This window comes from Falco biarmicus, chromosome 16 (assembly GCF_023638135.1).
Source record: "Falco biarmicus isolate bFalBia1 chromosome 16, bFalBia1.pri, whole genome shotgun sequence".
Taxonomy (NCBI): domain Eukaryota; kingdom Metazoa; phylum Chordata; class Aves; order Falconiformes; family Falconidae; genus Falco; species Falco biarmicus.
In genome coordinates, this window is record NC_079303.1 from 2,887,572 (window position 1) to 2,915,420 (window position 27,849).

The 27,849-nt window shown below is 49.8% G+C and overlaps 3 protein-coding genes across 10 annotated transcripts in view; 1 reads left to right on the forward strand and 2 right to left on the reverse strand.

Moving 5' to 3' along the window:
- The window catches only part of ANKS1A (ankyrin repeat and sterile alpha motif domain containing 1A), a 110,672-nt gene extending 93,184 nt beyond the window's left edge, over positions 1–17,488 (reverse strand). For 4 of the 7 annotated variants that reach the window (XM_056361320.1, XM_056361323.1, XM_056361319.1 and 1 more), the window contains exon 1: positions 17,233–17,487. In XM_056361320.1, coding sequence (XP_056217295.1) covers positions 17,233–17,438 — 206 coding nt within the window. In that variant the 5' untranslated portion in view covers positions 17,439–17,487. Of the gene's footprint in view, positions 1–17,232 lie in introns of all 7 variants that reach the window. The other 3 variants (XM_056361322.1, XM_056361316.1, XM_056361315.1) reach the window with 1 other exon arrangement.
- Positions 17,489–20,304: 2,816 nt separating this feature from the next.
- Positions 20,305–24,359, forward strand: TAF11 (TATA-box binding protein associated factor 11). Its single transcript, XM_056361350.1, has 5 exons — positions 20,305–20,534; positions 20,684–20,823; positions 21,125–21,212; positions 21,616–21,712; positions 22,871–24,359. Exons 1-5 carry the CDS (start codon positions 20,343–20,345, stop codon positions 22,999–23,001), a joined length of 648 nt encoding a protein of 215 aa, XP_056217325.1. The 5' UTR covers positions 20,305–20,342; the 3' UTR covers positions 23,002–24,359.
- Positions 23,649–27,849, reverse strand: part of BLTP3A (bridge-like lipid transfer protein family member 3A) — a 35,392-nt gene continuing 31,191 nt past the window's right edge. For both annotated transcript variants that reach the window (XM_056361348.1, XM_056361349.1), the window contains exon 21: positions 23,649–27,691. In XM_056361348.1, the coding sequence (XP_056217323.1) occupies positions 27,566–27,691 (126 nt within the window). In that variant the 3' untranslated portion in view covers positions 23,649–27,565. The remainder of the gene's footprint in view (positions 27,692–27,849) is intronic.

The window sequence follows — 27,849 nt, forward strand, 5'->3', positions numbered from 1 at the left end:
GCATCCATCCAAGCTAAAATTCCCCACGAGGAAGAGGGCAGCCTGAGCCTTACGGATGGCTCCCGGCAGTGGAAGTGCATTTCTTTAACTTAATGTATGGTGGGGGGTGACAGTGGACTCTGCCACCTGCATTATGCAAGTGAAGACGGAAAGGATGGGTCACGCATGCATGTTACGCTACATCAAAGAATCTTTCTGAGCAGGAGGCAACATAAATAGCTGCAGGAGAGGAAAAAACCAGGTCTGGTTTGAGTGCATATGCTGCTCTTTATTCTTAAAAGCATTACAGCCACTCGCTCGGCAATCTGCTCCCATTACGGGAGCGTTTCCAGCTGATTACATGCAATGAAGCAGAATTCACATACAACGTGGGCTCTACACACTGGCACTGACTACTGGGGCCAGATCTAACCAAAGCTTTTCTGAAAGAAGTGCAAAAAATTTCAATCAAGAGGGGAAAAGCCAAGGGGAGAGCAGTCAGGAGCTTTGGTTTCCGATGTGTACGGTATCAGGAGCATCTCCCTCTCCACACACCGTCCAAGGGCAGCATGTTAGTAGAGGAAGGGAAGGGAAAACGGGATGGTAGCATCAAAATGGCATCACCACAGGTCCTTTGTATTTTCAGCTCACAAACACTACCATGCCCGACTACTTCAGCACTTAGCTCAACTGAAGACAAGACTCAGAAGGGATGAGGAGATTTCAGAAAGAAAGAGAAGGGAAAATGCTCACTGGAGCGATTTTAAAAAGAGGGCTTGCATTTAGCTTCTAACGCACGTAATGTGAGGTGCAGTCTCTGCTAGTACCTTAACAACAGTATTCCCAAACTGGAGTGCCTACGCTCGTCAGGGAGCAAACCCCGGCCACCCGACATGCCGATGCAGGATTTTACATGAGGCACTGAAGTCAAAAAAGCTGCCTTGCTTCTTCTAGGTGGGGAAACTGCCCTTTTAAAAGGGGACAGAAACTGGATGTTTGCAAAAAGCTTACAAACTTCTTAATGAGCTTTACCAAATACCAATTTTGCAGTGCACTCTCCTCTTCCGCACTTCTGACTAGATGGTGTTTTGAGAAATACGAGCAAAAGGAAAGAAAACATTCCTGCACAAATTCAATAAACTGAGCAGCATTATGAATGTCATATAAAACAGCCTGGAGCTGACAATATCACAGAAATCCAAACTGGAACTAGCAGCACTGCTAAGGTAAGCATTCCTCACTCTTCATTTGAGGCTAAGCTCTGCTGTTTCCACAGTACCGGAGAAGATGCAACTAAGTGGAAGAAAATGGGAGTATTTTGGGGGTGGGGGGGAAATTAGATGCAGAGCAAATTAGCAGGACACACCTAGATGGTGCAAGCTCTCAAGCACAATTCCTTAGAAAGGTGCAAGACTTTTCCTCTGCCTTCCCTCCGCCCAGCACTTCCAGAGAAATGGAAGCAAGCTGCCTGGGTAGCCACAAATTCCTCATCAAACTCATGCTGCAACACTGAGCTGGCTACAGCTGGCAACCTCACCCTGTATTTTCCCTCCCCCTTTTTCTTTTGTGAGATGATTTAACAAGCTACAGGATCCCAAGAGACATGACGATCAACCAACAGAAATAAAGCATCGCGCCTTGAACTGTGCGCGTCCATCTGCACCGCTCCCTTTTGACAGGCACACAAAAGGTCCGAGTTTGGAGTAAAAATGTTGCCAAAAGGAACTTGTGCGGAAAAAAAAAAACCAACACCCCAAAAAAAACTTCTGGCAGAGCGCGTTTCATTCCCACCGCCTGTCACTGACACTGTATGGGGGGATTTGATGGACCAATTAAGTATTTCAGGATGGCAGAAGATGTGTCACCCTCTGCTAGCTGTCTACTCTGCAAAACAGCTACATGTTCATTGTCAGATGAGATCAACAGGATTAGAACTAGTCAGAGTTACTATTTTTGTCCAGCACCCACAGTGATCTGATCCAATATGCATCTCGGTGGGAATTTGGGATTTCTAGCAGGGACCCTTGCACCTAGAAGAGTACAGGAAAGGTGATACTCTATTTAAACATGGACACGCTCCCCCTGCTTAAGTCTTAGATGTGTTCTATACAGAGAAAACAAATATGCCTCTGTGTTGCCCTGAGACGTGCCCTCTCCCCACTCCGGCCCACAACAGCCAAGCCCCCATGCTCCATGTGGCCACCGTGCCCCCCAGTCTCAGCAGAGCCACCCCCCCGTCACGCCTTGCCATCACGACACCACACCAGCCCGCTCGCCTCCACAGCAAACCAGCTCCTCCTTCCCAGGCTGGCTGCTCCTAGAGATGATGCCCAAAACACCCAACAGCAGTGCTTGGTGGCCAAGTAAAGCAGAGCCAGAGAAACAAAGATTCAGAGAGTAAATTACCCCTCTTCCCTACATCAATTAAACAGCAAATGCAATTACTGTGTACCAGTAACTGCATCTAGAGTGCACTTTTGCCTTAGGAAAACTAAAGAAATGAGTCTGAGGCTCACATAACATCCCATTTCCCTTGTGACATCGCCAAGATCAGTGACATGAGGGCTTTGAATTGATGCTGGCATTGAAGCGCTTAATTGTTCAGACAGACGGGGAGAAGGCAGAGCACACGCTGGGAGAGACCCTGCACGTCTTCGGGAGCGACTCGCAGGGCACCAATCCCAGTACGTCGAGACAAGCAGCAAGAAACATTACGCTTAAGTAAAAATGAAATTAGTCGCTCTGATATCGAAGACCAAACGCAACGGGATGGGAGAAGAGGCCCTCAAGGAAGAGAAAACGGGCCGGGAGAATTAAAAGCCACGACAAAGCTTCCACTTAAGTAACTAGAGCAGACTTTGCTCTTCAACACAACCCACGTCCACAGTCAAGCCATTTCACCCACTCAGGTCAACCTAAGCGTGTATCAAATCCCAGTGCTCCGGCTTAATCAGAACTCCCCAAAGGCTAAAGAACAGCACAGCCGAGCAAGAAATTAACCGGCAACAATGCGGGATGCAAACAAGGCAACTACATACCACTGCACTGACTCCAGATGAAATTCTTTCTCGATTAGCTTTTTAATTGGATGCCCAAAGAGCGAGTTAACAGGGAAACGAGAGAGCAATGACAGTGAGGGTAAGGCAGCGAACAGAACAGTGACTCTGGGGTGGCCTGGAGGGGAATGTGAAGGAGACACCTGAGCGGCCACGTTCAGAAAGCGCTGCGATAAGCTCCTGCTCGTCCTTGGGATGCATCAAGCACGCAGAGAAAGCATCAAGACAATAGTTCTTAAGTAGGATGGAAATGAAAAAGGACATCCTTTTACTTGAGGAGCATCTGTGAAATCCCATCTGTTAAAAAGCAGGCACGACAGTGAATGGCCCAAGCAGTAAATTATTTCCAAATCTTGAGATAGCTCCTATAAAGTTGTCATTACTTGTCTATGCTATCTGTAGAACAGAGATAAGGTTAGAGCTGAAAAATATGAGCTTGTAAGTCAGCCATCCAAATGACATGTATTAAATGCTAAGGTCCTTTCCCTGCTAACTGCTTCTAAAGAGCTGTGGGGAGGGCCAGAAGTGCAGGTACCGCTCCTGGGAGAGCCGGCAGAGACATCTGTAGAAATCCCTAACACCGGTAAAAGGAATAAATAATGGAACAGGCAGCAAAGAGAGCTCTTTCCCCACACATTTCACCGCATAGCTTAAGCTTCTAGCTCTGTTTTTATCCACCTGCCAGATTTGATTTTGCCCAAGATGACAAGCTGGCCTCAAACAGCTTTTTAGCCTCACCAGGAAAAAAAAAACCAAAAAAAACACCACACAAAAAAAACACAAAACTGTTTTCTGTGGGGACCATACACAACATCATACGTTCCAAAACCCTTAAAATATTTTTACCCACTTATCTGAAAGCATACAAAAACAATTTGTGTTTTTTCTCTGTTAAATACAGCTCCCCCAGCCAGCAGTTGGTTTAGTGGCAGAGCCTTTCCCAGCCTAACATTTTTAACATACAGGAGGAATGTATATATGCAAGTCAGACTACTAAATCATAAACTTATGCAGGGATAAAACTCCATTTCTCCCAACAATTTCAGGGTCACTGCAACTCTATCCCAGCAAATAATTATATCTCAGCTGTAACAACTTATACCCCATATAACTACCAGGACCTTAAGGCATTGCAGATGGCTTCAAAAGCTCACCCACCACTGCCAGCGACGGCTTTTGAGATGGAAAGCACAAACTCCTTTTCTCACAGTAGCTCTGCATAGCTGTCTTGGAGCAGCATTGAAGACCATTAAATGGTACCCAACTTTCCGGAGGAATTCAGAAGAAAAAGCTTAAGTCAAGCATAAGTGAGTCATGGAGAAAACTGGAATCTTTAATGACCTCAGACTGAGACCAAAAACTCAAGTCTTGTGAAGCAGTTAAGGTCAACGCGCAAGAAGAAAAGAGCTTACCATATGTTTATGCCCACACAATTTAAATGCAACATTTAACATTCAAAATTTTACTTCAAGATCCAAATTCCTTATGTTCGTACGTCAATAGACGTCCACCCCATTTATCTTTGCATCTGAAAAACTGGTTCTGGGTGATGCCAAGCACGCTGCACCGCACAGCACATCAGTAAAGCCTGCCGAGGGTGGCTCGGGTTAGAAACACCATGTTCACAAGGATGAAGCTCCAAGCGCTCCAACAGTGTAAGAATGAGAAGACCAAGGCAAACAGAGTTTTGCCGCTTCCCTGAATCATTTTGAAGCGGTACTTACAGTCTGTAGCATCTTTGGGGTCTTGTTTTGGGCTCGACAGGAGAGCGGGGCTGCACTCACTGGCAGCAGAGCTGTGCCCAGCACTAACCACAGCACAGGCATCGCACACCGCGCTTGAACAACCACCTCCACACTGGACGATCAGAAAGACTGCAGTTAGGTTGTTTTTTGTGTGTTTTTTTTTTTAACCAATTTTTTTTAGGTCTTTATTTTCAGCGAAAAGGAATGTCAAGGACACATCCTGTTTCGCTCTTTCTGTGAAATATTTCCCATTGAGGTTAAAGGAAATATTTCCAAAATGCCAAATCCAGCGCTAATTACGCGTGTCCTCCAAGTTCTCTGTGTTTTCAGCTGTTCCTAACGCCATGGAGATGAGCCATAGGAGTTCAGACATACGGTTGCAGACTCCACTGGGCAGAACGGAGGCGGTAAAGGGAGCCCAGTGCACAAGGGGAATGCAAGTAATTTTAAATCACGCAAAGGTGGTTACTAACAACGCTCCAAGACAACCAGAAGTCATCCAGGGGGGATCACAGGAGGAGTCAAGGTAATTTAAATGTCTCTTACATGACAGACAACACTATCAGATTTAACACTGTGCAGTGAGAAACCGTGGCTTGAAAAAACACTGGAAAGAAGTACCAGCAAAAAACCCCATCCAATTCCACAGGACATACAACCCCTTATTTAAGCTGTCTGATGGGCTTCGCAATCCTTGCAACAGAACCAAGACAAGAACACGAAGCTTTAAAGTCTCCAGAGTTCAGGGTTTTATCATAATCCTGTTCCTGCTTCCAAAAAAACCTGTGCTGATTTCTGAAATGAAGAGCAGCAAGGAAGCGTCTGGGGACCCCACCTGTAGCACTGAACAAGCAGGCTTCAAACCTTACCAGGCACTAGGTTTTAATCGGATCACATTTTTAAAACCAGGCAATTTACTTTATGACGCCAAACTTGAAAGGCTTTCTCATAGTGTCTTAATTAGGGTGAGGCAAAAGTCATTTCACCTGATTTCCAACCTACTTCAATATTAGATTTGAAAGACCACCTATAACTTCTTCAGCTCTGTTTGCTCTAAGAGTCTGAAAAACAGCAGGCAATAGGATTAGATATAAATCTAATGAGATAATGTATTTACATAATATTCATAGCACTCACTTTTAGACAGGGTTGTGTTCTTGCATCCTTAGTATGCAGCACTACAGACACTTCCTTTTCACTGGAAAAAAGCTTGAGGTTTACTTTTAAATTTAATTTCCCTTTAAAAGAAACCATGTGTTTAAATAACAAGGAAAGAGTGCTAATGTAATTGGGGTTTACCAAACCTAAACAACACAAAGTCAAGCTCCAACTTTCCTTAAGCTAAATAACACAGGCTCTCACACAGCCCGGTAAAAGCCTTGCACCCCCACTCCTGTTTTAAAAGCAACTTCTTCTGTAATTTCGTTAACATCCTACTACTTTCAGATGTATATACTGGTTTTAATCCAAAACATTTTATAGCCACAGAAGGTGGGATACATCAAACCAGGAATGTACGTATACACATGGTCTCTGCAGCTGGCATCGTAGGGATGCCCAAATATTTAAGTTCACCTTTACTAACCACGGGGGAAATGGCAATCTTAACACCACTGTATGTACTAGAGTCTGCCAAAATTGTGGGTTTTGGAAAAAGTAGAAGACTACACAAATTACACACCGTACAGATAAAAAATAATTTTAAACTCAAGCACCTTATCCAACAGTGTGGATGCTCTGCTGGAATCGTTTTTCCATGACACAAACATCTACAGCAAACTCTACCGTAGCACACACCGTTACCGAGCATCCAGCTCCATATTCAGTTTGAGTTAAAGGGTAATCAAGAAAATTTAGCTCAGATATTAGTCCAAACTTCTCAGAGGTCGTTTCCCAGCTTATGCAACAGAGATTCCCTGATAAACCTTGAAAATTTCTCAAGTGAGCCACGGCGATTCACTGCAGGACAGAAAGTAATTTTAAATTCAGGTTTAAAAAACAGGCACTTGAGATGGTGAACACCCAGGTACTGAACAGCATTAAAGCACTGCCTGACTTGAAGCGGGGTATTTCCCCACCCATGAGAAGGTGGCAAGTTCAGAAAGCAGTCCTTTGGGAAGCGGGATATAAATAGCTCCGAGGACACAATACAGGCTCTCCAGGTTTTGCACTGGGAAGAGGCTACATTCACACACTCTGGCACCAGTTTCTTTCCAAAGGCAGCTCACACCTTCCTGCCCTCCGTCTTTAATTAAGCTTTCTACCCTTTCATCAGTCTATCGAAGATCTTTCTCCTGCTGACAGCTAGAGTCCCAGGTGGACCAACATTTCAATTCATGTTTTTCTCCCTTCTGCAGAGAGCAGCTGTATTAGCTTCGCCAGTCTGTTGCTATAGAAACAAATCAATCCTCAACAGTTTTATTTTTACCAGTTTCTGTGAAACAGGATTTATCTCATTTCCATGACTAAGCTGTACTCCAGAGCGAGCTCTTTGGGACAGCAACATCTCAGCATCGGACAGGACCTCGTAGGTGGTGTCAATGACAAGAGGAAACGGGATCACCCTTGTTGAAAGGCACCTTCTTCATTTCTAGAGGACACATCACATTGAAATGATTGCAGCTGTGTCCGCAGAGTGGAGAAGAGCGGAGGAGTGCATGGCACAGGCTGGAAGACCACGGACACGCTGGGAAAGCTCAGCAGAGCACCCACCAGAACGCTCACCCACCCTCCAGGCAGGGCACCGACCAGAGGTCAAGCACTCACCACGCAGGCAGAAGCATCGCCTTCCTTGAATCCCCACAAAGAGCTGCGCCCACAGGCTGAATTCAGCTCCTGTAAGCTCTCCAGAAAGGCGAAGGGCTCATCTGGGAGCCGAGGCATTCACACATGTTATCTGCTGCTAGCCAGCGAGGCAGCCCCCGCGGGCGCCGCGATGGAAGGAGCTCAGCCTCCAGGAACTTCTCTTATCCCTGTCCAAGTGCAGCTGGGAGGGGGCTCTCCCTTTTGGTCTGGGATGAGCGCAGGTGTAATCTGTATGGATCACCCCTCTATTTTGTACCACGTCTTTCACTTAACGCCTTTCACATCCTGCTTGCTTCTCCTTCAATCTCGCTAAAACAATGCATTGCATTAAACAAATGCCACTGGACCAACACTGGTTCTTGGCTCAGCTGCTCCCAATTTATCAAAAACTGTTCCACACATTCATCTTTAGAAAGTTCAGCTCTCTGCCAAACAGCCTTAATCAGATGGAGCAGCATAGGACCCACGTCATCAAGCTGAGCAGATCCCCTTCCATACATACACGCTATTTAGGCAGCCCATACGCAGACACGCGTTACCGCACGCAGGCGGCCGCAGGACAGCTGCACTCCGAGCGAAAGAGAAGGGAAGGGGAGATCCTGCTCCTCTGTGTGTCACCTGCAGGTTTCTGCTGTTTCCCTCCTATGGGACCGAGGAACCGTGCAGCCTCACAAAACAAAAGTTTTTTGTTAGATCAGCTGGATGGAGTGATTCACCCCAGCACAGCCACGCAGCAACGCGAGTGACCATCAGGGGAAGATGATGGGGGAGGACAGGACCACCGCTCTCGGCAATAACTGCTGGACAAGCTTAGCCATAACCTTCAAATTCCACCGTTAAGTACCAAAATCCGTCTGTTCAACATTCAGCCTCCAGCTGAATTCTGCATAGCTCTGGCCTTCGAAACACAGAGCACTCTGGATGTACTCAAACCCACAGGGATGTTTCTTCAGTTTTGGGGTGGCACACAAAAGGAGAGGGGAACAAGGCTGTGGAAATGTATCTCATTGCTCAAACACCCCTTATTTGTTTACACACACAGCTGTGGTTTCAGTCCTGAAATTCCTACATACATAGGAGAGTAAGCTGGGGTATATAAATCAAAAAGCCATCAGGGAATCTCATAAACATCCACTCGGTCCACTCAAGTCTCACAAGCATCCACTCTGCCGTCAAGGTAAATGCAGAGAAATCCCCCCGTGTGAACATGCTGAATGCAGCTGCTAATTCCAGCATCAATAAAGCGAGCCCTAACGTCTTCAAGACACAAATTTCAAGACTGCACCTGGCATCTGAACCAAACCATCAGTGCCTAGCTGAAACCGCTCCTGCAGACCCCTGAACACACACCACCTTCCCAGTCCTCGGGCTTCTTACAGCTGGTCAGGATACTGCAGCCAGCTCTGGAGCCTCGTTCCAGGCATGGAAAATAAGGAAAGTGCACGTCACGGATGCATCACGCTGCTCCTCCCATGCCGGGGCAGAGCACACACCTTATGTGAGCCCTGTGAAGGGCTGTAAAGTGATGCTCCTGGGAAGAAGTGTAACCTAGCAATTGGAAAAACACGCTGGGAGCCCTGCCTCCTCGGCTCTGCTCCTGCCCCCAGCCCCCTGCCACGCATGGGGATGCTGCAACTACTGAAACCCTGGCATCTGTCAGCAGGCAGAAACTGCCTCGGGTTTGACACCCTCAACCCAACCGGACCCGTCTAACGCTCCTCGCACCACGTCTTTGCCCCCAGTACCTCCCTCGTGGAGTATTTGAGGGGAACCTGCATGAGCACACAGCTATTTCCAAAACCTGTTTAGCACTTCAAAACACATTGCTGAGAAACTCTCCGAGCAAGGGGAAAATTAAAGCTCATGTGTTCTCACCCTCTGCCTGACATAAACACGTTGGCACTCCCAAGGGAGCAAATCCCAGGACACTGGAGGACTCAGCACATGGGTGAAGAGTGATGGGAAGTCAATAGCCAGAAGAATCCACCCCAGCCCAGACACCCACCTATATTATAGACCCAACGTTAGATTAATCAGTCACAGAGGTTTCGAGTCGCTGCCTACACAGTAAGACACTGTTAGTCAGCGTTAACAGAGAGATTCCGATCCGACGCGCTGCACTCGGAGCACTTCGCTCGAAGGCTGCGCCACTTCATTCGCATCTGCTCCCAACCCCTTTACCTATTTAAGTCAGCTCTCACGCACCCTCCGCAGCACCGCTGCGCCTCCTTTCAGCTTCCAACCGTCTTTTCTGCCAATCAAACCAGGCAGCACCAGGTCGCTGCCCTCCTCGTGCACGGCATGGATCCCTCCGACTGCGCACAGCGTGTCTGGAAGGAAGCAGGACAAAGCTCTCCCAAGGGAGTTTCACCGAAAGGGAAGCCACCTACACAATGATTTTCATGTGCACTCCAAGCAAGCCCTGGGTGCGACGTAAAATCCTTCTCTACAGAGGAAAAGAGGCAGCATCTGTGGCTTAGGTGAGCAAAGCAGGTCACAGCTACCGTGGCTTGTCCGAGGTCCCACAGCAAATTTATCGCAAGCAAAACCCAGTCCTCCCCAGACACAACCCTAATCACAGCATCATGCTGACCAAAGCAAGCAAATAAAATGTTCCAAAGCTGAATTAGAAGATCACGCAGATACAAAATGCTTAAGTCACTGCCAATAATTGCAGCCTTCCTGAATTATTTAAAAAGTGCTTAGAAAACAATTCATAAAAAAGAGCTGGTGCACACCTAGCGCCTGTGGCACTAATACTCTTAGCAATACCAACATTCAGGTATCTAATTAAAGAGAGATCTGTCCTGCTTTGCTGTTTGCACGGCAGGGTGTGGAATAAAAGACAGTTTAAAAGCAGGTGAGATTAATAATCACAGCACCAAGAAGAGGGTAAGACCCAGCTGCGATTTCTAACAGCCCTCTTTTATGGGAATGCACCAGGAGCAACTTTCTTTTCACGGGTGAAGGGGAAGGTAAGGAAATATTTTGTTTGCACCTTTACACAACCCTGGAAGCTTGGACCTTGGAGCCTCACTGGTGTTCTCTGCCTCTATCCCCATCAGACACTGAGGGACTTGCCACTTAATCACAACAGTGGCCACACACAACGTGGAAACAGTTCACCTGTGAACGGACACGCACACCGACAGCTCTTCCTGACTGTGGATGGGGCAATTCCTCTTTCCCCCCCTTCCTCACGGAAACACAGCGGGCACAGAGGCTGCAGCCGGACTCAGCCCACCGAGAGAACGTGTAGCACTAACAAATCACTTCTTTAAATCATCTAGCCGCACAAGAACAGATATGAAACCCCACTTTTTTTTTTTAATAATTTTTCTGACTCCTAACCACATTTGGATTCTTTGAAAGGACTTTAAGTGTTCAGCCATTACACCATGCCATTTCCTAAACCAAACAAAATACTCATCAGCAATAACTGCTGCAAATTGACTACAATACTTGCTGTGGCTTCTGTGAAGCAACAACAGAACCCCTTCCCACAACAGATGTATACAAAAAAGTCCTATTTCACAGCAGAAGTTTCTCCTTGATACACTTAGAGGAGATTACATATACAATCTGGGGCTCAACAGCAGCCTCAGTTTCCCCTCTCGCCAACAAAGGTCCAGTCTTTTCACGTCAATAGATGAAAATAAAAAGCTTTTTTTGCAGATTTGGCTTTAACACAATTCATCCCTTACTGCTACTGGCAAAACCTACTGAATGCAGCTTGATATTTCAGGGCACAGATTGTTTTGTTGCTTCCTGCCTTTAACTTCACAGTGAAGCAATATAAAAAAAAAGATCCAAATTCTGCAGCCTCTGTGAGAAATACCCTCGAAACCCCAAGAAACCTCAAGGATTCACAAAGCATTTCTAATTTCTGGACTTGCTTTTGCTTATAAGCATTAAGTTGCATTTACATTAAATTGATTTTATCTCTCGGTGCTCACTGATCTACAAGAAATGCTTTTGCTGTGCTATATGAGATACAGTCCGAAAGCGGAGCAGCCAGGCTACGATGGAGGAGCAGAGATCGGCATCAGACTCCTGGACCTGACTTCCAGCAGATTTCCAGGCCCTGAATGGATCCCAGTGATCACATTATGTGGGCAGATCCCAGAGGCTGCATGGACCGCAGCACAAAGCCAAGCCTCCCGCAAACCCTGGCAAGCCACCGCCTCTTTGTAAGCCCCACCATCTGCTTTGGCAAAAGCTAGAAACCGATCTCCTTTCCTGCTTCTCATCCCCTCAACGTGCTGGTCGCGTTCGCTTATTCACATGGGCTTTATTTTCCTGCCTAATATTTTTAGCGTTACGCAGCGGCACATTCACCCCCTACGGAGAGAATGTACCTTTAATTCTGTCGTTGCATTTCCTTCTCATCTGGCTTATCACAGTCTATCACGTCTTGCTTCCTGCTTACCTGCCGAAATCGGTGATTTCGTTTGGAGTTTGTGCACGTCTCTCACCCAGAGGGCTCAGCTCAGTGATCTAAGCAGGAAGTATGAGAGCCTCAGACCTTGACAAAGTTCACATTTAAATTATAATAAACATAGTGGGCAGTTAAGTTTATGTGATGAAACAACATGTTCTACAGAACATACTGCTGGGGGCATCTTCTCTGACTTTATGGACTGCTGTTTGCTCCTTTTTAAAAAAAAAAAAAAAAAAAAAACACAAAATGATTAGCGTGCCAGCTCAGACCAGTCCCCAGCTCAACAAAAACCTTACTGGGTGTAACGGAGGGAACGCAGCTTCCCACACCGTGCCCGCTGACACACGTTTCTGCCAGGGAATGCCTGGTTTGTACCTAACCCAAAACTGTCTTTTTGAGACGTCTGAAATGCTGCAGAACCGCGCAGGAAAAGCGGGGACCCGCACCTCAGCAGAGGTGGTTTTTTGAGAACAGGTAGTCCAAACAGCGAGACTTCAACCAAAAATAGGAACTAAATACCCTGCTGACATCAGAGAGTCGCAATCAGAGGAAGGAACAAGACAGGTCTGCCGGCCCGGCTGAGCATTTACCACCCTGTTCTTGGAATGAGCTTCAGGGGGTGGAGGGCAGCTCAGCAGCTCCCTTATCCGGGGATATCTTTAAATACGTGAGCAGCTTCAGGGGGAGCAGGAATCTAAGTGACCCCACAAAAAGAGGAAGGCTGCCAGAAGTTGTCTGGGGAAGGGAAAACCACAAAACGGACAGAACGGGCTGAGGACAGGCACCTCCATCACCACCGAGGGGTAAGAAATCCTTTATTAGGAAAGTTCCCATGTTCCAGCGTTGGCAAAGGAGAAATTTCCCGCACCAGACATCCCTAAAATAAAAGCAGCCTGCCTTTTCTTTACAGCAGATGCAGACCCCTAGCCCATCAGCTGTGGCCATCCTCTCCTCTTGCAGGCTGCTCGGGCTTTTGTGAAGCAGTTCCATGGGTGTCAGCGATGCTTTCCACAGGCACCCAACTAAGCAACTGTGGCTGTTACCAGGCACAAGGTCATTCTTGCCAGAAGCTGGCAGCAGGACTCACTTCTGAGCAAGGATAAAAGGAGCCTTACCCTCTTTTCCTAAATACTTCCAAATCTCAGTGATGAAGCTTTGTAATCTAAATTCTCTCAGACAGAGCTTTAGCATACACACAGAAAATTAAATCCCTGCTTCCGATACCTATTTTGAGATTTCTTTGCCCACCAGCACTGAAGGCATCTATTGTTTAAGCAGCTCTCCTGCCCTGTGGAGCCTTGACAACCAGCCACCAGCTGAAGCACCTTAGCCTTCTCCATCAACTTCTTCCATTAACACTTCCACTTAATTAGCACTGTGACTTTCTCTGGGCACATGTCCAGTCATTATTTACTGGTTTTGATTTAGAAAATGCATCTAATCATCATCAGGAAAATAAGATACAGGAGAAAGATCTAAGAGAAAACCCTTCAACTTTAAAGTCGTTCTTGACCTGTCACACACCTTTGGAGAAGGGTTGGTGGGGAGAACACTGCACAGACTCTTTTCTGTCACCTCCACCCTTCCACCCTCCTCCCACAGCATCAGGTCCCTTTAATTTGCCAACCTTCAACTTTCCACGAAGTGTCAGACAGACAAAATTTCATATTCCCCATTTCCAAATCCTTGAAGTTATTTTTAAAGGCATACAGAAAGGCAAAGTTAGCTATAATTAAATACCATGCCTGCTGTGGAGAACTTACTGCAACATCGTCCCTGCCCCCGGGAAGCGGGGAAACCACAGGCAAAGGTGCTTCGGAGGAACTGCACACCTCAAGAGATGAGCAAAGAAGTCAGTAATCAGGCTTGGCATCGGGGGCAAGAGTTAAATTCACACTTTCCAGAGCGAAAACAGACCACAACAGAGACAAGGCGACACACAGGCATTAGACAACTGCCCAGATTTCTTCTCCAATACACTAATGCCACTATGAAACTTAGTCTGGCTACTTGTTTTGGAAACTCAGATCCCCCAAATGCAATGCCGTACTAAGACAACACGAAGGAGTATGTTTGCTACTACAACAAACCCTTCAGCAGTGCTTGTATGTCTCCGAGCCATCTCACAGCCCCAGCAGGGTGCTAAGCAGTCCCTTAGATTGAGCCCACGCTGCAGAAAGCAAGTTTTGAACACGGCCCAGCTTGTCCCAGCTGCTCCCCAAACAACTGTCAGGCTTCTCCTTGCAGGTAAATTTAGCAGCTGTTTCTCATAAAACCCTCATCAGTCTAGAATAAGCAGAAGTCTTCTCATGTGGAGTCATTTAACCCAAAGTAAAAGCCCAACAAGTTGAGAGAACACCGGAAACAATCAGAAAGCCTCTAAATCGTTAAAAATCCGTTTTCACTACCTGTATCACCAGCTACCTCCTGCTTCCCGGTGCTGCAACTCCACACACTGTGGCCCCCTGAACTGCCACCTCACTGCAGCCAGTCCTAACGGTCCCTGCGTGGCTCAGAACACCGAGACCACAGAATCCTGCAGCCACTGCTTGGACAAACCCGGTACAGCGGTCACAACCTGCACAGGTTTGCAATCATGTGCAGGGCAAGCAGCCACGTGGGGTGTAACATGCAAACTCTTGTAAATCCAAGGATGCTGCAGCAGATTTCACACAGCCGGTTAACGATGAGCTGCAATGACTCCCAACGTGCTGGGAACACCAACATGCTTCCAGAACGAGAACCGCCATCATAAACATGCAAAAAGCCTGGCTGTAACTCAGCAGTGGGGAGTAAAAGGTTCAGGGATTGGGAAGTAGGGTGGGAGAAGGGGATCGTTATAGTGTCAACTGACAGACATTGAAGACAGTCAAGTTAATGAACACAGAAGCTATGAATGACAGCTGTGACATTCACCATCCTTCAGATACGCGTCTACGCGCAAAACCACATTTATACGTGAAAAATCACGCTAACTGATCAGACGTCAAACAGTATGCCCACTCCACAAATCAGCTGGTATCACAAGCAGTTGTCTTACCAGGGGGAAAAAAAAAAAAAAATAAAATAAAAGGTCGCCTTCATCACCATGCATTGTCTGAAAGTGCGGCAGAGCTGTTACAACAAGAGGCTGATAACACTCGTGGTGTGTATTTAACTCAACTGACCCTCTCCACTTTATCTAAACACCCGGCAAGTACATGCATCTTCTAACGCAGACAAGTCTGAAGTGTTCACAGCAACTTCCCACTCAAAACAAGGGCTCAGAGTGTTTAATACATTAAAAGAGAAGAATAAAGTTTGACCCGAGAGCAGATTTACACTTCAGAGCAGCAAATGTATGCAACCGGGAAAGCACAAGCTCTCCGCGTCAGCAGGTCTCTGCCACTCGGCTCAATGTGCAACAGCATGTTTCTGATAAGGTTATGCAAAAGGAAAAAATGGATCAAATTTGGCCCCAAATGGGCAAATCTTATCCCTCTAAATAGTCAGGTGACACAGTTACAGTGTCACTCAGCACCGGACTCAAGATCTCCTCCCTCTGTCCCACTATAAACCAGCTTAATTTCTCAGGGAACAGGAACAGCAGCATTTCCAGCAGAGAAGCTGAAATGGCAAAAAGCTGCAACTCAAGAAATGCGGCAGCAAGTGGTTTTCTTGGGAGATACCGAAAAAAGGGGGGAAGAGGAAGAACTAACCAAGGTCTAAGAGCTTTAAAACAGAGCAAGTTACACAGCACCACACTTTAAATGCTAAAGCAAGGCGGGGGCTGTGCCCTCCATCAGCTTGTGCAGCCCCCAGCACAGCACAGCCAGCCCCCCAAGCCCACCAGGCACCGGCGACCCGAGAGCCACAGCAGAGCGTTACTGCAAGCCAAGCCAGTGACCGAGGAAGGGCAGGCACGGAGCAGGAGCAGCGAGAGGACGCCTCGCCGAACACCTGGCTGCACATCTGGCCCAGTAAAGCCACCCAGTAGCTCTCCTTGGGGTGGGAACCTACACGCGTCCTGGCTTCGAGCAGCAACCTGTCCCAAAGCCCTCCTCCAAATACATCCTCCCAGTTACACCAGTCTGCAGCTACCGATGGTAACCAGCAGCATCCACAACCCCGCAGCAGTCCCATCCCAGAGGGATGCACCAGCTCCAGGCAACCTCCCCTGCTCTCCCAGCCCACCAGCCCCCTCCAGCATGACTCCCAGTCCCTCAGGCAGGATCAAACCCACCGGGCTCCCCCAGCCCACCCTCACACCCCCCGTGGGCCCCACATCCAGCCCATTGCCCCACCATCCCACTGTCGCTGGAACAGGGTGAGTGGCTGTGCGGAGCTTAGTGGTTAAACCACGACACCCCCGCCGGCCCGGACCCCCAGGGGACCGGCCTCCTCAGCCCCCCAGCTCGCAGCGTGGCAGCCCCCACCCGTGTCCCCCTCCACACCGAGCCCCAGGGACCCCCAGCATCCCCCTGCCCTCCACCCCAAGGGCACATCCAAACCCCTGCGGCCGCCTCCCTCTCCCACCACCCTGCATCCCCCCCCGCCGCACACACCGCTGTCCCTGGTCCCACAACCCCCTAGCTCATGCCTCTGAGCCCCAAACCCCCACAGCCCCCCTGCCCCACACCTCCTGCCTCCTCCACCCCCAGAAACGTGACCCCACAGCTCCCTGCTGCGCCCCTGCCCCACAACGCCCCGAAGGCCCATACCACTACGTACCCCCAGCCCCCCAACACCCCAAAGGCCTCAACCCCTATACACCCCCAGCCCCCCACAATACCCCAAAGGCCCATACCTCCTATGTATCCCCAGCCCCCCCAGCATCCCAAAGACCTGTACCCCCTATGCACCCCCAAAGGCCCATATCTCTTACACACCCCCAGCCCCCCAAAAACCCAACGGCCCATATCTCCTGTGGACAGACCCCCAGCCCCCATCTCCTGCTGCATGACCCTACAGGTCCCCCAGCCCCCCCCAAGCCGCGACCCTGACCTCCCCAGCCCAAACCGGCCCTCCCAGCGCTGTGTACCCCCAGACCCCATCCCCGCACCCCTGAACCCCCACAGAGCACCCCCCCGGGCTCCAACAGCCCCTGCCCACCCCCCACCCCTCGGCCTCTCTGTCCCCCTGCCCCACACACACCCCCCAGCCCCCCCCCTTACCCCTCAGCCCCGCCGCCCCGGCCCAGCCCCTCAGCCCCCCAGGCCGCGCTCACCTGAGGAGACTGGACAGCGGGTGCCCCACACCGCCGCTCCCGCCGCCTCCGCCACCGCCGCCCCCCCCGGAGCCGCCGCCGCCGCCTCCGCCGCCCCCCCCGGAGCCGCCGAAGCCGGAGCTGAGGCGCTTCCCCGACAGCAGCTTCTCCACGGCGGGCAGGTTCCCGGTGCGGGCGGCCTCCAGCAGCTCCTGCTCCTTCCCCATGGCCCGGCCCGGCCGCCGCCGCCCGCCGCCACCTCCCGCCAGGCCCCGCCCCCCGAGCGGCCCTTCCGGGGCGGGGCCAGGGGCGGTGCAGAGGGGCGGGGTCTGCTGAGGCCACGCCCGCCCCCCCGTTTAAGCCTGGCCGTGGGCGCTTCGCCTCATTTCTGGGCTCGGTTTAATTAATTTCATTCGCTGAGCGCGTGAATAACGCGCAAGCGGGACCCCAGGGCGCGCTGCAGGGGGAGGGGCGGGTCTGGGCCCGGCTCCCGGGTCTCCGGTGCCCTGGAACGGACCGGCACCAGCACGGGGTGCCTATAGGGGAGAATGTATGCGAAAGAGGAATGTATAGAAAGGAGAGATGTATATGAAAAGAAGAGGAATGTATGTAAAGGAGAGACGCATATAAAGGAGAAATGTACATAAAAGAGGAATGTATATAAAGGAGGGATAGGGGAATGTATATAAAGGAGGAATGTATATTAAAAAGGAATGTCTATAAAGGAGAGATGTATATCAAAAAGAGGAAGGTAAGTAGAGATGTTTATAAAGGAAGAATGTACATAAAACAAGAATGTATATAAAAGATATATATATATATATAAAGGACAGATAGAGGAATGTATATAAAGGAGGAACGTACATAAAAGAGGAATCTATATAAAGGAGGGATAGAGAGATGTATATAGGAGAGGAATGTATATAAAGGACAGCTAGAGGAATGTATATAAATAACAGCTAGAGGGATTTATATAAGGAAGGGATGCATATAAAGGAGGGATAGAGGGATGTATGTAAAAAAAAGATACATAAAGGAGAGATGCATAATAAAGAGAGATGGATATACAAGAGGGATAGAGAGACATATACAAAGGAGAAACGTATATAAAGGAAGGCTAGAGGGATGTATATAAAGGAGGGATCTGTACAAGAAGAATGTATATAAGAGAGAGATGTGTATAAAGGAGAAGAGTATATAAAGGAGGGATGCATATAAAGGAGAATGTATATGAAGGAGGGACGCATATAAAGGAGGAGTATCTCTGCCAGGGTTTTTCCTCCGCGTGTTAGTTGGGAGGATGAATATTCACAGGTAATTTTGCAGCTATTTTCCCACAGGGAAGTCTTCGGGAGGTGCGGTGTTTTGCATTGCACGCTAAAGATCAGTCTACACCGGGAAGTGAAGCGGTTCGAAGCAGTTACGCAGTGTATAACATTATAAGCCAGCATTAAAAATAATTGAGAGGCAGCCAGATGGTTCATTTGAACGTAATATTAACGGTATCAGCCCTAACAGGCAGCTGCTCTCTCCCTCGAAGGGCATTTACACAGGCTGACTCTGGTGGGTTTTGATGCCCCTGTTCAGGGAAGCCTGTTACAGTGCGCTGTGCGCTTGAGGAGCATGGAGGGAGCTCATCCTGATCCCATGTTGTACCAGAGCCCACAGGGGACCACAGCCTCAGCACCCAGCTAAAGCACCACCGGCCTCATGCCGCTGAGCATTCGTTTGGGTCTCCACAGGCAGCGTTACCTTTGTGCCACGGGGCTCGGGACCACCAAACTGCACAGAGGGGGAGGGCGCGTAAAGGCGCTGCTGGAAATTTCACATATTTAGCACCGACTCTACATGCCAGTATGAATGCCGCAGCCTATGCTAACGTTATCCCCATTTACAGCAGAAAAAAATAAACCCCAAAGCAGCAGGGTGAGGATGCAGAGGCCGAGGAGGGGCTGGGGTGAATAGGGAGGTGGGTACCGGGGTTCCCCATGCCGTGCCCCAGCCTGAGCCTCGCTCCCTGCTGCCAGAGCGGGTCCTGTTGAAGGACAGGGAGAGGCAGGCGCTTCCGAGGCACCAAACCGGTGGGAAACCCACCACGAGAGCTCCAGAGCGCTGGCCTGCTGGTGGCTTCCACCTGGGCCCAGAGACCGAGCCGTGCGCGCCTGCTGCCGCCCTGCCGTGACTGGTAATGTTTAACATCAGCTTTTCTTCTAGTTCCGCACAAAAGATTCCCACAGCTGGGGGGCCCCCAGCCCCCTGCCTCCCTGCTGCAGCCGCCAGCCTGGCTCCCCACAGGGCCCCCTCACCCCATGCTCACCCCACATCTCCCCTCCTGTACCCCGGCACTGGCACCAGCCCTTCCCACGCCAGTGCCCCCAGTGCCGCTCACTCCAGCTCTCCCAGTGGCCCCCAGCTCTGGGGCATCTGGTTCCCCCAATGCTCCCAGTTCCCCTAGCCCTTCCCACCGCAGTGTGCCTAGTTCCTCCAGTGCCTCCCACCCCAGTTCCCTCATCTCAGTTCCCCCAGTTCCCTCAATTCCCCCACCCCAGTTTCTCCCATTCCCCCAGCCCTTCCCACCCCAGTACCCCCCGTTCCTCCAGTGCCCCCCACCCCAGTTCCCTCATCTCAGTTCCCCCAGCCCTTCCCATCCCAGTTCCCCCAATTCCCCACCCCAGTTTCCCCAGTTCTCTCATCTGTTTCCCAGTTCCCCCATCAGTTTCCCTAGACCTTCCCACCCCAGTGCACCCAGTCCTCCCAGTGCCCCTTACCCCAGTTCCCCTGCTTCCCCCAGTTCCCTCATCTCAGTTCCCCCAGCCCTTCCCACCCCAGTTCCCCCACCTCAGTTCCCCAGTTCCCTCATCAATTCCCCCAGCCCTTCCCACGCCAGTTCCCCCCACTCTCCCACTTCCCCCACCCCAGTTGCCCCAGTTCACCCAGCCCTTCCCACCCCAGTGCCCACCATTCTCCCGCTTCCCCCACCCCAGTCCCCCCAGTTCCCCCAGTCCCCCGCACCGCCCCCACCTCACCCGCCGCCGCAGGCCCGTTGCCCCGGCGACACGCCCCGCCCCCTTGCGTCATCAGGCGGCGCCCGTCCCTTACGTCATCAGGCGGCGCCGTGGCTGCGCGCGGCAATGGCGGACCCCGGCGAGGCGGCGCGGGAGGAGCTGGGGGTCGACGCCGAGCAGGAGCCGCCGCCCGCCGTCTCCTCCCCGGAGGGGGATGAGCCGGCGGCCGCCGAGGAGCCGGCGGCGGCGGAGGGAGCAGGCGAGGGCGAGGCGGCGACCCCCAGGCTTGAGGTCAAGGTGGAGGCGCCGGACGGGGAGGTGAGGCCGGGCTGCGGGCAGGGGAGGGGAAGAGGGAGGCCGGGGGAAGGCGAAGGAAAGGGGAGGTAGCGGCTAGGCCTGCTGTGAGGGGGTAGCAGGGCCCAGCCGCGCTGTGGGGCCTCGGAGCTGAGCGCTGCGCTCTCGCCCAGGTGAGGACCGTGGAGGGAGAGGTGGTGGACGGGGAGGACCCCAGCCTGCAGCCGTCTGCGGCCAAGAAGGTGAAGCTGGAGCTGAAGGAGAGGAAGGAGAAGAAGCACAAAGTGGACGAGGACGAGATCCAGAAGATGCAGTGAGTGCCGGGAGGGCCTTGCGCACTGCGGCGGGCTGCAGCTGGGAACTGCACAATAATCACTTCATGGGTCTATAAGCCCGTGGTTAATGGTGTCCGTAGCCCCATCCCAGATCCCTCCCATCCCAAATGGGCTCGGCTGTTTTGTGTTGCAAACCTCCATGCCGCCTTTCTCTTCCCGGCTCTTGTCCTGCAGGAGGCTTGGGATGGCAGAAGGGCTTTGCTGGAGTGTCACAGCAGCCCAAAGGGAGCTTCAGACTTCTGTATTTTTGGTGTAAATTATTAATTCTCTCCCCTGCAGAATACTGGTCTCTTCCTTTTCTGAAGAACAGCTGAACCGTTATGAGATGTACCGCCGGTCTGCTTTCCCCAAAGCTGCTATTAAACGGGTACGACTTCGATAATGCTTTGCCACAGGCAGAGGCCGAGTAGAGCCAGCAGGAGCCTTGCTGAGCCTGGCTGTACTCTTGGCTGGGCCTTGCGCGACACCAGCTGGCCCTGTGGCCTGCCCTCCTCCAGTTATCGTAAATAATGGTGGTCTGGGGGGCCGTGAGGCAGCGGGGACAAGTAACAGCTGGTGCAGGTTCTGCAGCTGAACGAGGGTAAGCTAAAACCTTGACAGGCAGCATGTGCCCAGAGCTATAGGACCAAATTCTAAAGATAGTTTCTGCTGTTCTATGTGTTAGCTGTTGGTTGATATTTGATAGGCACACACTGCTAAACAAGAGTTAAAATGTTTTGCTGGTGCTGTGTGTACCTCGCTCAGCTGGCTGTCCTTCTCCACTTGTCTAGCTGATCCAGTCCATCACTGGCACCTCTGTCTCTCAGAACGTCGTTATCGCCATGTCCGGCATTTCCAAGGTCTTTGTTGGGGAGGTGGTGGAGGAAGGTAAGTGGCAAACGTTTTGAAAAAAGTTAAGAATACAGGGTAAATCCATTGCAGCGGAGCAGAAGGATGTGGAACAAGACTGGACATGTTGCAGCTCCTGGTCTTGCTGTCCAGCAGCAGCAGAATGCTACAGTTAAGAGCTCTGAGATGGGTGAAGCGTGGCGTTGCCCGTGGTCCCCTCTAATCCTGTTGCTATCACTGCCTGTTAGCCAGCAGAGGTTGGTGCCCACTGACCTCCCGTTTTATCCTCTCTAAGAAGGATCACTTTGAAGTTCATGCTCTGTGAGTTGGCCTGCAAGCAGGCTGCGGGAGGCTGGTAAGGATCTTGTTAGTACTGCTGTGGAAAATGCAGCCAAGGGAAATGAGTTATTTAAGCCTCTTAACCTGTAAGATTCTTCCCTTATGGGATGAGCTGAGATCTTTTGGGGACACTGGGTGGGAGGCTGACCCAGCTGTGTCCCTGCTTGGGCTGGAGGAGGAGGTGCTACAGGCTTTGATGCTGACCAGTTTGTACAGATTTGTCACACAAACCATGGCCTATGTGCCAAGATCACCATTACCGGGGTGAGGCAGTTTTGCTCCTGCCGGCTCTGCAGTGCTGTGTTGCCTGAGGCAGTCTGTATGAGCAGCTTCACTGCTGTCATTAAATTGCTTCATGTTAATTGCTTCATGTCCTTGGCAGGAGGCATGAATGATCCTTACTGTAAATGACAGAAAAGAAACTGGCCTGTAAGTCTCCTATAGGTTGTACGTTCCTGTCACTGCTGTAGCAACCGCCCCAAAACACGCCACGCAACCTAGAGGGGCATTTAGAGCAGAAGGTTGAAGATCACAAGTTCTTGTGTGACTCAAACCAGCATATTCCATAGCAGTAGAGCAGTTTACAAAGTTTTGTTCTGGTCTGATATCGATGGCCCTAGGACTGACTTTTCTTTCAAAGAGAATGATCGCAGCATGGTTTGGGTTGCAAGGAACCTTAAAGATCATCCGGTTCCCACTTGCTGCACTGATGGGAAAGAAAAGCAGTTTCGTTGTGTATTAAAGTGTGAACTGTAAATACTAAGTTACCTCTTCCCTTTAATTTTAAAGCTTAAACAGTAGGAGACAGGCCCAGCTCCGCTGTCCTGCTCATGTGAACTTTGGGTTGTGTTGTTCTAGCGCTGGATGTGTGCGAGAAGTGGGGGGAGCTGCCACCTCTGCAGCCCAAACACATGCGAGAGGCGGTCAGGAGGCTCAAGTCACGAGGACAGATCCCCAATTCCAAATACAAAAAGATCATCTTCCACTGAAGCACGTCCCAAGAGAAGGCAGAAGTTACAACAAGCTTCCTCTTGGGAACCTCACAGGAGTTACAGCAGAGCTGCCAGGCTGCAGCTCCTTCAGGAGCACTGCGTATAGACTGGAGCGACTGCCAGGAGGTTTCCTGCTGTCACTGCTGAATTCTGGCTTATGATCCACGTGTTGTGTGGCAGCAGGCTGGCCTGGAGCTGTGGTCTCTTCTGCTTCAACAGAGTATGAACAGGAACATTTGTCTTCAATGTATTTCCTCCCCCCAGGATCATACTTTCCACTGGCAGACATGTAGTGGTGTCTATGTACAGAAGTGTGGTTTTGTTTTTTTTTTTATTACACTTGTTATTGCATTCTTGGTCCTGCTGGGAACTCCTGATTGTGTAATGGTGTTTGTGTGATTCCAAGTAGGGGGAGCACAACAGGATGATCTGTCTCAACCGAGCCTGACTTGTTCCTGAAACTTCGCTTTGCCTTGGGCACATATTGTGCCATTAGCATAAGCAAGGGAACACTTGCTGAAAGCTGCTGCTCCTGGCGTCATCGCTTGGCTCTTCTTCCCAAAGCCAGTTTTATGGAGCTGTCTCGAAAACAGTACAATTGGGAAAGTGAAGGGAGAGGAAAAAAAGAAAGCTTGAGCCTGTAAGGAGGTTAACAAGTTTATTTTCTTTCCATGGTTCATAGAACCAATAAATGCATGAGTGGAAATATACTGCAACAAAGTTCCAATACTGCCTAAAACTCAAATTCAAGGTCAGACTTGCACGTTACCCACCTGTACATACAGTAGTCCCCTGGGAGCACACTGCTGCTAATGAAATGTCAACGATGCTGAGGCCACGTGCTCTTCCTCAGGTAACCAGATTGTAGTTACACACAGGACTGAGTCGGCTCTCATAATAAAGTAGAAAGAGTCCTTAAACAAAAGGCTCTTAGAAAGTAAACTTTACTAATAGTCATCAGCAGAGCTATGGGAGATTGTGTCCTCCCACACATACACCTTGTAGAAAGGACTTTTTTTTTTATTGTTTTACAGTACTTTGCACGGGTACTTAAAACTGTGGAAGTGCTTCAGTTCTTAAGTCATCTGGTTTTAAGTTGCTGGAACAAGAGGTTTGCTGTAAGCAACTCCGCCCCAGGTCTGCACACGTGGGAGGGAGTGGTGGGAAGTGTGACAGTGCAAGCAGGCACCACATCTGGGAAAACCCTTTGCACCCTACTCATTTCCCAAGCCGGCTTGAGCTGAAACTGGACACTTACTTAAAGAATTATGAAAATTTGAAAGATAAGGAAATAAACCTCCCATTTTCAAGCAACTAGTGAATAAAAAGTAAGAATACCATTGCATTCCACTTAAGGCAAGCATTCTTATATTTCTTGCTTCACACAGGAAGAGGAAGCAAGCACAGCAGCACAAAGATTTCACTAAAGAAATCACAGCTTCTGCTCGTGGGGGCTTTGTGGAGCTCGCAGTGGTACTTACAGGGAGCTGTTGGTGTATAGCTTTGTTCAGGGAAGGTCTAGATACACTGACGCTTTGTTACCTCTCCCCCTCACTCTGAGCTGCTCGTAGCAAGAGTTACTCACTGCGGAAGATCCCTTGCCTTTCAGAACCCCTGCTTTTACGTCTGAATTCCTCTATGCACGAGGCAGTATTGATGAAGAAAATGCCCACTGACGCTTAAAAAGTTAAAAGTGCATTTTCCTTTTGAGAACAGGCCCAACAGGCTACTCTAGTAAGTTTTCCATCACAGGCAGCACCACAAATCTAGGCTGTCAAAGGCTGTGTTGAGCAGGGGATGGGTCAGAGAACGCGCTCCAGAGAAAACAGTCAGGTTGCCTTACAGGAATGAGGAGGAATGATGGGGAGGAAGGAAAGCCACTGGCAGAAGTCACAGCGTCCAAACAGCCGAGCTAGCCCAGGCTAAGTCACAACAAAGCCTCCCGCAGCTCAGCTCCTGCGCTTCTGCCAAAGGCAAGTACCCCTCCTTTTAATTAATTTGCGGCTGCCTGCTTCCAGAGGCTCTAGAAGGAAGGTCAGGCGCTCGCTGCCGCTGTCGTATCTGGCTGTAGGCACTGGTCAGTCAGATCTTGGCAGAAATACCGGACTCTGGCAGTATAGCCTCAGGGGTGTCTCTTCAAACCTAGTGTACACTTTACTAATTCCAGCAAACGTTACTCAAAGCCACCTTCAGTCTAATGGAGTCAAACTCAGAATTAAGATGATGAGCTTAAGAGTGACAGTTGGTTTAATCACTGTACCTCTCTTACATATCCTCTTTTTTCAAAGTGAAAGCTAACGACCACAAGGAATTCACTCTTGGCTCTCTCCAAACCACAGCCAGCGGTGCCTCTACATCTAGCCTAGTGCTCTAAGTATGTCCCTGTGTCCCCTAAAGGATTCAAATCATCTCAGGAGCGCCCATTAAGGGCAAAGCGTTCAGCAGCTCCAGAGCTGGGCAAAGGGGTAAGTATATAAGAGCACAGTAGGAAAACCACACTTAATTCCCAAGTTATTTGCTTGCTTTTGCGTAGTTTCCAGGCCTCAGCTCATCATGGCTTGTAAATTGGAGGCTGCTCCCTTGCATAGTGAGCAGAATTAAAATCTTGTATTACTTTAGCTAAACTAATTTCAGTGGACTAATGTTTACACAGAAAAAAAATAGAAAAATACAATAAAGTTGGAGTGGTGGGGTTTTTTGGGGGGGAGGGGGTGTTCAGCTAAAAATCACAGCGAGGGCTCCTTAACCTCTATAGATAAGTTTTCATCTGATCAATAAAGGAGAATTGCATACGGTCTGTCACTTTTCCTAGCACTCGGTATGGGGTAGTTGCTCCCTGGTTTACATGCAGTAAAAGCCTGTGCATCGGAAACTGTGCACTTCCGCAAACACAAAACGCAGCTGGAAAAACCCAAATCAAAGTTTGAAATCCGAGAAAATCCAATTCTGCAGACAGTAAGGGTGGTGTGTGTAACGGGGGAGGGAACAGGTGCTCATCCGTAACACAGAGCGGGCTGAAAGTCACACCCTGCCGTACCAGAACACAGAGCAGTTCTCCTCTGGCACTGCTGCTCCCTTCACACCTGCCCCTCACGGCCGCCTCCTTCCTCAGCGCACCGACCGTGTATCGCCTGGACTAGCAGAGCAAAGAAACCACGTACAACTTGGTCTTGAGAGTGGATTTGATTCTTGCAGTTCATAAATGACATTTCCTTTTTTACTGTTTACAATTAGTGTTTACTACTACTTCTACTGGGGTTGTCCTTTTTTTCCCTCCACACCTGTAGAAGCTATTTCTTTATAAATTAAGTCAGTCACTGACCACAGAGACTTCTTCCCCTTCAGGGAAGCAGCTCCAGAAAAGGCAAAGATACAAGCCGTGCTCAACCCAAGCAGCTACTGTTTCATCTCCACCCCACAGTGAGCAGTTGGTGCCCTCAGCCTCCACCCAGGCAGGCCTGGTCAGCACCCTTCTGACCCACGTACCAACATCCCTGTTAAAAAAGACGTTTAAGACCAGCCAAGAGCTCAGTGCTAATAAAAATACACAACCGTGGAGGAACGCAGGCAGCTATTTCCTTGTGCAGCCCGTGCTGCTCTCCCTCTTTCTGCTGGTGAAAGTCTGGCATACAATAGTTTCAGGACAGCACACATCCCCAAAGAAAATGCATAGGTCACCTCGCTCTGTGACAACAGACTTCCTTCACCCCTGTGCTCTGGCAGTAAAATGAAAAGAAAATTTAAGCAGCGCTTTGTAATGAAATAAGTGAATTCCTTTGTGTTTCTGCATCAATAAAGCCAAACTTTGCGAGATTAAGAAAGAATTAGAAAAGTCTAATATACTACTGATTCTGTCTTGACACAACAAATGACTGGTGGAAAAAGAAGTCTGAAGAAATTTCTTACTACCCTGACCCTGTTCTTGAGGGAATAGTGAGCTGTAGCCCCCTCACTCCACAGGGGGAAATCCCTTCTGCACCTCCCACACCCACCAACCTCCTGTTTGTTGTTCACGTGATACCACGCGTGCTTTCACCTCGGAGCTCTGAGCAATGTTTTCTGCCAAACCCACCCTCTGTCCCTCCTGATGCGGTGAGGTAACTACACTCCTGTGCTCTTTGGCATGCACGACTAAGCAGCAACACAATGAGGAAAGCTGAAAGAAGTAGAAACCCCAACAGGGACCATATCTAGATGTTACCGTGAAAGGCGAAGGCTGAAAGCACGCTGTCGCTACCACCCACGGTCGAAGTGACGTGGGGTGCCTGCCCAACTTCTGAGCTTTTGTCTGTAGGCTGACCACTGCCCTGGTTCAGCGACAGAGGCAGCACCACACTGCCAGGACAGAGGAAAGTGGCTGCAAACAGATAACTTCCTCCCTGTTGCCCAGTCAGGCCTGCCTTCCTTTCTCCCTCTTTCAAGTCATTTCACCATCGCAGCTGGTTTCCATTCTTGGAGTCTCCAGGAGGTTGACCCGTTTAGCAGCGCTATAATCAAACTAGCCGCCTTAGTGCTGGTGGTGGTCTCCACTCCTGAGCAGCTGCAGCCTGCGCCTTCGCTGTCAAAGCTGGAAGAGGGGATTGTATTTCCTAATTTCCTGCAGAAGGCGAGCCTTGTCCATGTTGGCTTCTGCAAGGGCTATTTTCATGGTCTGAAGCTCCTTTTGCAACTCCAGCACTTCCTTTAACTGCAAGAAACAAACGGAGAAAAAAACAAACCAGGAGTTTCCAAAGGTAAGCAGCAGGGCAGACCCTACTGCACCAATCTGCTCAAAGAGGAAAACCAAAGCAGGAGCTGTGGAGGTGAATTACGCTATGTGACACAACCACACAAAGCTCACTGACA

What these genes read in the sequence shown, in the direction of transcription:
- TAF11 (XM_056361350.1), top strand. Translation starts at nt 20,343, where the DNA reads ATGGCGGACCCCGGCGAGGCGGCGCGGGAGGAGCTGGGGGTCGACGCC. An exon ending in TGGAGGCGCCGGACGGGGAG is followed by an intron (nt 20,535 to 20,683) that starts GTGAGGCCGGGC and finishes GCTCTCGCCCAG; the next exon opens with GTGAGGACCGTGGAGGGAGA. An exon ending in CCAAAGCTGCTATTAAACGG is followed by an intron (nt 21,213 to 21,615) that starts GTACGACTTCGA and finishes CCACTTGTCTAG; the next exon opens with CTGATCCAGTCCATCACTGG.